The sequence below is a fragment of the Engraulis encrasicolus genome, chromosome 4 (genome assembly GCF_034702125.1).
Source record: "Engraulis encrasicolus isolate BLACKSEA-1 chromosome 4, IST_EnEncr_1.0, whole genome shotgun sequence".
Classification (NCBI taxonomy): domain Eukaryota; kingdom Metazoa; phylum Chordata; class Actinopteri; order Clupeiformes; family Engraulidae; genus Engraulis; species Engraulis encrasicolus.
This window is the reverse complement of record NC_085860.1, coordinates 16,571,664-16,581,663: the sequence shown is the minus strand read 5'-3', so window position 1 is coordinate 16,581,663 and position 10,000 is coordinate 16,571,664. Positions and strand designations below refer to the sequence as shown.

Sequence of the window (10,000 nt, the reverse complement as noted above, 5' to 3'; positions counted from 1 at the left end):
GTCACTTCTGATAAAAGTGTCAGCTAAGTGTAATTTTATATCTTTATAATTATTGGAGGGTCTGACATCAAATCTTAACATGACTTGCTAATTGTTTTCTCTCCTAACAAGTTTTGTTTCCCAATCCTGTCCTCAGGACCGCCATATTGAAGAGCTTACTGCTCTGGTGGGCCAGTACCGCAAGATGAAGGACATGATGACTCTCTCCCAAGGTACAGTACTCTCACCCTGCCCCTGTCCTCATTTACTGTAAAAGTTGTACTGTGTGTAGGATGGTGGCTAGGTATTGCCATTATGCTGCTCATTGAAACTGTGCAGCCTATTGGCAAATTTGTTCTTTTCATGAATGTCTACTACACAATAAACTAATATTTAGAAGTATGACCAAAGTACAGTAAGTTTTGCAGCTAAAAATGTCTATTGCTGTAAAATTGCTGACATGGAGAAGATCCACCTTTTCATGTATGAAGTCATAATGAAGGCTTAGAATTTGATGGTGGTGGTAAGCGTTCACGAAAAGGGTAACATTTGTGAATGGGGAGCATGAATTCAGAAAAGAAACTGCTAAAAACATTACACAGTGCACCTTTGTAGTCCACTATACAATTTACTGTGGCATATTTAAAGAGCTGACCTCCATAGAGATATGGAAATCTATGAAAAGAGGGGGGAAAAAAGAGAGAGAAAGCTATGATAATTCAAGCTGATTATTATTCTTTAGCATGGTGTAGAAAGACCAGCATTATTTGAGTCTTAATTATCAAATCCAACTGTTTGTGGATAGAGCAGCGTGTGTTGAGAGATGCTGCTGTTGACCTAATTGGCTCCTTTTGAGTACAAGAGCACTTCTAGTCAGGCCGCGCTCTCTTTCGTGAGGTTTTTATCATGTAAATGTTTGAAGTCTGAAGCAAGCACAGGGTTGTATAAATTGACCACCAGCAAGAGTAGACATTGACCAGGTCATGAACCAGGTCATGTGTGTGTGTGTGTGTGTGTGTGTGTGTGTGTGTGCGTGTGTGTGTGCGTGTGCGTGTGCGTGTGCGTGTGTGTGTGTGTGTGTGTGTGTGTTTGTGTGTGTGTGTGTGTGTGTGCGTGCGTGCATCTGTATGTAGAGGAGAGAGAGAGAGAGAGTTTGTGTTTAGAATAGAGTGTGTGTGTGTGTGTGTGTGTGTGTGTGTGTGTGTGTGTGTGTGTGTGTGTGTGTGTGTGTGTGTGTGTGTGTGTGTGTGTGTGTGTGTGTGTGTGTGTCTGTGTGTGTGTGTGTGTGTGTGTGTGTGTGTGTGTGTGTGTGTGTGCCCGCGGCCTTGCTCTTCTCTTCACCACCAGTGAGTCTTTGAAGTGCTGAGATGGCTGAAGTGAAGTGCTCTTCAACTCTTCAACATGACACACAAATGTGGGCCCTGATGAGGCTCGTGACTAACCAGAAACACTGCACCAGAGATTCTTTAAGTATATAGAGATATGCCATTGTAATAGGTTGCTATGGGCACCTAACACGGTCTGCCTAAAAGGGCATGTCATAATACTCCTAGCAGTGAATAGAACAGTCCTTAGGTCTGCCTAGGTCTGCCTAAAGGGGGATTTCCCCCCCTCCCCCTTGCAATAATAGAACCCGGAAACAATGGTCCAATGGAACCTCTCTCTCTCTACTCTCTCTGACTGCACTCTTTTTTTATACTGAACTCCCCTCATCTCTCCATTATACTCCTCCACTATCTCTCCCTCTATCCACTCCTCCACTATCTCTCCCTCTATCCACTCCTCCACTATCTTCCCCTCTATCAACTCCTCCTCTCTCCTCCACTATCTTCCCCTCTATCAACTCCTCCTCTCTCCTCCACTATCTTCCCCTCTATCAACTCCTCCTCTCTCCTCCACTATCTTCCCCTCTTTCCACTCCTCCACTATCTTCCCCTCTATCCTCTCCTCCACTATCTCTCCTCTATCCACTCCTCCACTATCTCTCCTCTATCCACTCCTCCACTATCTCTCCTCTATCCACTCCTCCTTCTATTTTCTCAATCCTCTTCCTGCTCCATCCTCTCTCCTCCACTATCTTTCTCTTCCTTCTCGCTTTTTGTTCCTTGACCCCATTTGTCTCTCCATCTACTCCTCTTTCTTCTCCCTCACTGTCACTTCCTCGTCCGTCTACTCCTCTCCCTCCTCCATCCTCTCCTCATCCTACACTCTGTCCATCATACACTCATCCTCCTATTCCTTCTCTCCCTGGAGGTTTCTCCACCTCCTCCCCCACCTTAACCCATTGATACTGGATGTTGCGTTGCGCAACATTGCCCCTGGCGCCTGGAGCGGCATTACACAACATTTAGGCTCATGAGATTTGAGACAACTTTATTAAAGATCTTTGATTGTTTGAGATGAATGAACACATTCTAATGAAAGATGGGCGTCTTAGCGTTTAAATGCAACTTATTTCATGTTTTTATGTACTTCAGAGGCTGAGATATTTAGGTTTTTATAGGCTGAGGGCAGCTTTTCTTAAAAAGGGCTCATGCATTCAGCACCCTTTTTTGCAAGTGCCTTAGGCGTCAATGGGTTAACTTCTGCTTCTCCTCTCACCATCTCCCTGCCCTGCTCCTCATTGCCCCTCCTCCGCTATCTCCTCCTCCTCCACCTCCACTTCTCCTCCTCCTCCTGCTTTGTCTCCTCCCCTTTATCCATCTTCAGTGTCCAATGAGAAGCTGCTGTGTGGGAGCAGTGAGGAGGAGCTGAGCGGTAGTCTGAAGATGAGGGCGCTGACACACAAAGCTCACTCGGACATCATGAGATCGGAGGTGAGTGGAGTGGGGTTTGGGGTGACGGACCACACGAGGCTGAAGCAGCTTGTCCGCCTAACTCTGTCAAACCTACATCGCCATTTCTGTCCGCCTACTACTGTCAAAGCTACCTCGTCATGGCTGCGTCTGTCAGCACGTCTCAGTGTGACGCCAAACAACACTAACTGGGCTGATATTGTTTTTTACGACAGATACAGTCGCAGTATCTTTAAGAGATTGTATTGCACATGGCATTTAGTGATAAAAATAAAATACATGACAAGTCATAGGATGTTTATCTTTTACACAAGGCATCACAGCATATTGTCAGAAGGAGCTGTTTTCCAAATTCAAGGTTAATTTATTCCGGACATGTCTTGGACATGCACTTGACACAACATTGTGCTTTAATGTTATCATGTACAGTAGCGTGTGTGCATATGTGTGGACCATGCAGGAGAGGTTGTTATTGTATAACTCTCCACCTGTGGGCATGGCAGAAGGGAAGTCAAGTGACAGAGCCCAGATGCCTTGGGTTGTTTTGTTGTGTGTGAGGAGGAGAGGAACACATGGCAGGAGGAGTCTCAGGTGAATATTTGGCTTCATCTTCTCTCTCTCTCTCTCTCTCTCTCTCTCTCTCTCTCTCTCTCTCTCTCTCTCTCTCTCTCTCTCTCTCTCTCTCTCTCTCTCTCTCTCTCTCTCTCTCTCCATAGATATCCTCCAGAGGTTCATCCCCCCTGTTCGTCTCCCCCCTGTTACTCCAGAAGGACTTGGACTCCAGGTAAATAAATAAATAAATAAATAAATAAATAAGGCAATGTAGAAATAAATGGCATCTGTTCCAAATGTCTCACTCCAAATGTGCACTGGCTGGAAAATCAAGGCCTGAACATCCCAGATGGCATTATGAATTTAGTGCCTCCTCATGGGAGGGAACTTTGCGTGCGTTGATTGGCCTCCACCATCCTTTAACACTCTTGCCCCCCACCCTCCTTCTCCTTCTCCTTCTCCTTCTCCTTCTTTGTCTTCTTCTTCTTCTTCTTCTTCTTCTTCTTCTTCTTCTTCTTCTTCTTCTTCTTCTTCTTCTTCTTCTCTTTCCTCTTCTTCTTCTTCATGTCTTTCGTTTTCTGGTATTTATACTGTACGTATACGTATGTCTATGAACATTTTATTGGGTTACTATTTCACCTGCTTCCTGCCTTTAAACTTTTTGTTTCTTTCCCACAGCTGCCGCAGTTTCCAGATGGCTATGGAGTCCACGATATCACCCAGCAGCTTTGGCTACCACAACGGACAGTGGCAGCTAGAAAGGTTTGTGTTTTACCGGGGAAACACACCGATGGCAACAAAATGAAGCAACACAGAATCGCTGGACTGTGCAGCAAGATCGATATGAGCGATAGAAGCAACAGAGAATGTCCGCTAAAAGCAGAATGCAAGCATTCTGCCATTCCCATTGGCTGTGGCGGCTGTCGCCAAACTGCATCATAGCTCATTTGCATAATATTTGCTCAAGTCTAACTACAAACTGTCGCTCAAATTACCTCTAGTTGCCCAAATCGCTCTCTTCTCTCTCTGTCTCTTCTCTCGCCAGCGACTCAATACAAAGTCAATTACTTCCAGTGCTGGAATTGCTCAAGTCTGGTCTATCAGTGCCATCATACACTTTTCAAGACTTTAGTCTGTGCATACTATTTACTTAGTGTGTTTGTCATGCCCCTGTGAAGCTTTTTAGTGCACTTAATTTTCTCAGGGTGTTTAATAGGGACGATGATGACCCTTGTCAGCGCAATGTTCTGGACTCAGCCCCAACCCCAACAGTTAGCCCTTAGCATCGCTTCCCGCTCAGCTAATCCTGTCACATGCTATTATAGTGATGCCTCAGCTGCTAGGTACTACTGTCCACACCCCGAATACACTTACACACACACACAGCTTAGCCTGCTGCCTCAGCTAACTCAGGGGGTGAAAAAAACAGCACTGTCATACTAAACTGTTTCAGGAACAGCTTTGGTGAGGCTAGCATGAGTGTGGATTTTTAAAATATTTTATTGGTCTCATGTCATCTCCCTGCAGGGTGCAACCACGACTACTCTCCACCAGCCTGGAGGAGCTTCAGAGCGGATCTGTGCACAAGGTTGGAGACATTTTGTTGGGTTGGGTGGTTGTTTGGTTTTTGGTTGGGTTATTTCGTTGTAGAAACAGGTACTGGTGCATAGGTGCTGGGCAAGACAAGGTCAAACAAATTTTAAAAATACAATTAATCATGAAATAAAATAAAAATAAAATGGAACGACCACACAATCATTCTCGTTTTGCTTTTTTTTATTTCCCAGTGAACATTTTACAGCTATTCACTCTTCATCAGGAGCGTGTGTGTGGGCATTCCATTTTATTTTTTGTAGTTGGGTTATTTGGTTGACCTTGGGACTGTCAATATGGGGTTTTTTCTGCTGAACTTCTGAATACTGAACCTCTATATGCTTTTACCCCTCTTGTCTAAGATGAAATGAAACAGAACTCTGTGAGACTATCTCTCTCTCTCTCTCTCTCTCACTCTCTCTCTCCCTTCCTCCTCTACCCATTTCAGAACTGTACCATATAATTAACATACCTAACTCTCCGGGTGGGTTCGGGTTTGTGAATGGGTACTTTGTTTTCTTTGAACCATCTGAAAAAATGTCTGTACTATGGCGTGGGTTTAGGTGCTGTCAGTCAGTAGTCTAACATAGAGTTGTTATTACATGTGTTCTCTCTCTCACTCTCTCTCTCCATCTCTCTCTCCCCCTCTCTTTTTCTTTCATGTGCTTTTCCTTTTATGCTACCGCTAGCATGTTGTGGGACAACCGGTAGAGCCTGTCCTGCAGGTACTTCCTCCCTCCCGCCTAACCGCTCGAACCCGTAACCGATGATAGAGAGCTATGTCTTGCTGACATCACCTGTAATCAATGATTAACTAGCGATGTCTTGCTGACATCACCTGTAACCAATGATAGAAAGCTATGTCTTGCTGACATCACCTGTAACCAATGATAGATAGCTATGTCTTGCTGACATCACCCGTAACCAATGAAAGATAGCTACATGTATGTCTTGCTGACATCACCTGTAACCAATGAAAGATAGCTACATGTATGTCTTGCTGACATCACAACCACCTCTGTCTCGTGCACTTACAGCAGTAGCCTATTATAAAAAAACTCAACTTTTTACATAAGATGCAAATTGTATAACTAACAACATGATCATTGTGTCACTCACCAAATCTTCACACATTTTTCCAAAAGTGTGTTGTGCACATGTTACGTAGAGAATTGTGTGTCTGCTTTGTACATAAGAATATTTCCTTTTGTGAACGGCCTAACGCAGAGCCTCTGCTGTAACCTTATTGTCACCAAAATGGTAATGACCAAGTCTTAATCGGTTACCTAAGACTCCTTGCATTGTTATAGCAGTGTTGTTATGATATAGTTGAGTGAATAGGCCCGTTGATGGACACAGCTGCAGTAAAAGGCTCAATTATTTCATGTCATTTGTTTTTGTTTTTCATTATTTTTCTCTTTTCCATGTGCAGAATCAGCATATAGACAGTAGTAATAAGTACCGCACCCTGCCGGGTAAGCTGTCTCGACTGGAGCAGAACGGAGGAGAGAGGCAGAAGTACTCGTCACCTCTACAGCTGTCCCCAGATGAGAGCGAGGACAGCAGTCAGTTCAACCTCAGTGAGTGGACGGCCGCCTAGTCTGATCTGGGGTGCATTTCTCGAGACCATAGTTTCAAGAACATTCGCTACTTTGTTGTTTGCACTGCAGTTTCCCATTGGCAACTACCCAAGTTGCTAACTGGCTAGCAACTATGCATTCAGTCTGGTGGTCTGTTGACCCCATCTCTGACTGTCTGTCAGAATGGATCTAGTGCACAGTACATGTCACACTCAGTTATCAGTCCTCCCCTCTACACAATATCTCGTTTCTGTAGGTCAATGATGCATTTTGTAGATTTCTTTTTCAGAGAAGAATGTAATGTGCTACTTTGTGCTGCTTCATACAAAATTGCTTTTATCACTGCCCTAAATCTTCCGATGAAACATCTGTTCATGATATGTGATGAGTGATTGGTGACACATTCTCTAAGATTTTGAAATGAGGTCTGAGTGAGAACATTGGAACTAGTTTGTCATCACTCCTCTTTGCTGATACTAAAAATGAAAAGCTAAAACATGTTTTAAAAGATATATATATATATATTATTAACACCATCAGCATGGAAGAATTTTAATTCCGTCAATTAAATTCAGCGCTGTCACACAACACCTCCCTCTCTCCCTGCTCTTCGACAGCCATGGTGTCGGCATGGGCTGTTTTTAACCCTTTGCTAACTACTTCTTCTTCTACAACTTCTTCTTCTGTGCTAACCCCTCCCTCTTGCTTTGGATGCTGCTGCTCTTCCCCTCCCCTCCCCTCCCCTTCCTTCTCTTCTCTTCTCTTCTCTTCTCTTCTCTTCTCTTCTCTTCTCTTCTCTTCTCTTCTCTTCTCTTCTCTTCTCTTCTCTTCTCTTCTCTTCTCTTCTCTTCTCTTCTCTTCTCTTCTCTTCTCGTCTCGTCTCGTCTCGTCTCGTCTCTTTTCTTTTCCTTTTTTTCTTCTCTTCTCTTCTCTTCTCTTCTCTTCTCTTCTCTTCTCTTCTCTTCTCTTTTCTTCTCTTCTCTTCTCTTCTCTTCTCTTCTCACCTCTTTTCTTCTCACCTTGTCTCTTCTCCTCCCCTCTCTTCTCTTCTCTTCTTCCTCTCATCATTACTACTACTGCTGCTGCTTCTTCTCCTGCCTGGGCTGTGCTGTGTGGTCTTGGCTGGTCTCCCCACCCCTGCTCTGCCTTCCTGCCTCTCTTCCCCTCCTCTGCTTGGGCTTCGGGCTGAAGATCGCAGCCGGAGTGCCAGTGCTCCAGCTTTAGGTACCGTACTATTATAATGTGGGGGAACTAATGACAAAAAAAGAAATATAACAAAATAGCAACCTTGTGCGTTCTGTTGGTCATCAGGGATTCAAATATTCTCCTCTTGTACTGCCTTGCTCTGCTGATTCTCTCTCTTCTCTTTCTCAACTCTCTTTCTGTTTCTCGTTCCTTACTTTCTCTTTTTGTGCCCCACCCCTCTTAAGGGGTGGATGAGTAGAGTGTTTTTATTATTTATTTATTATATTTTAAAAAATCTGTGAAGCCCAGAGGAGAGGAGAGGCTGCGAGTATTAAGTACGTCTCCTGCACTTTGCTCTAATACTTTAACGCCTCCTCCTATCACCCCCCCACAGCCCTAAGCTCACATTAGACACCAATTTGTTCAAGCACGAGTGCTCCAAATGCCTAAACTGGTGTCATGTGAGGCACTGCTGAATTGTGTCCACATGGATAGGCCCAGCTGGAGCCACAACAGCTGCCACACTGCTGCATCCACACACACACAGATATGAGAGCCCAAGACCCTGTTTACACAAATATTTAAGTAAATGCATCCAGTTGGGCCTTCTGTTTACATGTACATACAGTATACAGACTTTAGCTCACTAAAATTGACTTTTTAAAGCACACCTGTCGAAAAGGTGATCCACATGCCCTTTCAACAGGATCACAATATGTAAATGCGTTGCAGTAAAAATTATCTGTTTTAAAATACCTGCATATGGTATTAAAGGCATAAGTTTATGCCTCACTCAGATCCTTTTTATAGTCTGTTGTGTGATGATGTCAGCCTTTATCCACAATTCAGTGCAAGATTTTTGATGGATCTTCTTGTCCCATGACTTGTGTTCATAATCATCTTTGATTTCCTGAATTACTGAAGTGGCTTTTTGTTTATTTGTTTATTTGTTTGTTTGCCCCTTTTTCCCATCATGCTTACACTTGGCTAAGGTTGGGGAAGGGCCAGGTTTGATCTCTTTGGAGCCGGTGCGTATTTCTGTGGGCTCTGCTTGTCAGATCTAATAAAATCATCTAAAGACAGTCGGTTTTTTGCCAGTCAACCGATTACAACATGCTTCATGATTCTTTCTATTTTTTTCTTTTTCTGTTGCTCTTGCTGTTGTGTCTGTGGCTGTGCGTGTTTCAGGGAAGACCGAGAGGACGGATGACTCGACGCTGTCTGACCTCTCTCCTCTGTCGTCGGGGAGGGACTCGGGCCAGCAGTCCCCTGTGTCTCCGGAACACAGGAAGTCACAGAGGGGCATCAAGAAGCTGTGGGGCAAGTAAGTGACCTGCTCTACTGTCAGCAGGGCCTGTCATACGGTAGGGGTGGGCCAACCGGGCAATTGCCCGGGCGCCACCTGATAGGGGGCAGCACCACTGACACAGTGATTTTTTAACTTTTACGTAAATTCAGGTCCAACAGCATGAGTGTTACCTTTGAGTTAACTCTGACATTTTTTTTGATGAATACCAGTAGGCTACTATTAAGTGCTTGAGTCAAATGTCAGCTGGGCTGTATTTTCTCTTTTTGAAGTCGAGCCACTGAAGATATAAGAGAAAGACATGGTGTGTGCGCAATGGCACTGCTATGGATTCATAAAGCAAGCATGCTAGCATTTATGTAGTACAAAATGGTTACAAAACACCACAAACTTTTTACATTTCATGTTTGTTGTAGATACTTCTGAGTTTGAAGCTGAGTCAATGCCAACTCTTTAAATTAAAGCAACACTGGTATGTTTACTGTGTAGGAATGGTAATGTAATTTCAGAGACATATTCACCCGCGCGTTCTGTCCCCACAGGATCCGAAGGTCCCAATCAGGTAGCTTTCCCGCGGGCGAGTCCGACTCCGGCGAGTTCCGTAGAGGGGGCGTGAGGGCCACGGCCGGCCCACGACTGGCCCACTCGGGTGCACGGTAAGCTGAACACTTTACAAGTTAGCTATAGTAATAGAGACATTTTCATTAAAAAACAAACAGGACATTGGAGTGCTTCTGGCTCTTCACCTTTGTTCTTGGTGCTCATCAGTGTAGGGGCTCTCAAACTTGGTCCAGGTAGAGAAAATCTGAGGCAAGGTTTTTTCCCGCTTTGGTAGCCAAATAAAAAGAAAATAGTAGCCTTGAGTGACTCATATTTTCTCTACCTGGACCAAGAGACATGCTCATTGTCATGGGTGTTGTCACCTAGCCTCGCGCACCATCCTACGTACTTCCGCCAAGAGACTTGGCTCCGCACTACGTCTGGTACCTGTTTTCTGTGGAGCAATGTTG

At 44.4% G+C, this 10,000-nt stretch overlaps 1 protein-coding gene across 9 annotated transcripts in view; it reads left to right on the top strand.

Moving 5' to 3' along the window:
- The window catches only part of ppfibp2b (PPFIA binding protein 2b), a 98,004-nt gene that overhangs the window by 72,558 nt on the left and 15,446 nt on the right, over nucleotides 1-10,000 (top strand). For 8 of the 9 annotated variants that reach the window (XM_063196805.1, XM_063196804.1, XM_063196811.1 and 5 more), the window contains 9 exons: nucleotides 137-212; nucleotides 2,689-2,795; nucleotides 3,491-3,558; nucleotides 4,005-4,088; nucleotides 4,854-4,914; nucleotides 5,609-5,644; nucleotides 6,352-6,499; nucleotides 8,873-9,008; nucleotides 9,533-9,646. In XM_063196805.1, coding sequence (XP_063052875.1) covers nucleotides 137-212; nucleotides 2,689-2,795; nucleotides 3,491-3,558; nucleotides 4,005-4,088; nucleotides 4,854-4,914; nucleotides 5,609-5,644; nucleotides 6,352-6,499; nucleotides 8,873-9,008; nucleotides 9,533-9,646 — 830 coding nt within the window. The remainder of the gene's footprint in view (nucleotides 1-136; nucleotides 213-2,688; nucleotides 2,796-3,490; nucleotides 3,559-4,004; nucleotides 4,089-4,853; nucleotides 4,915-5,608; nucleotides 5,645-6,351; nucleotides 6,500-8,872; nucleotides 9,009-9,532; nucleotides 9,647-10,000) is intronic. The other variant, XM_063196809.1, reaches the window with a different exon arrangement.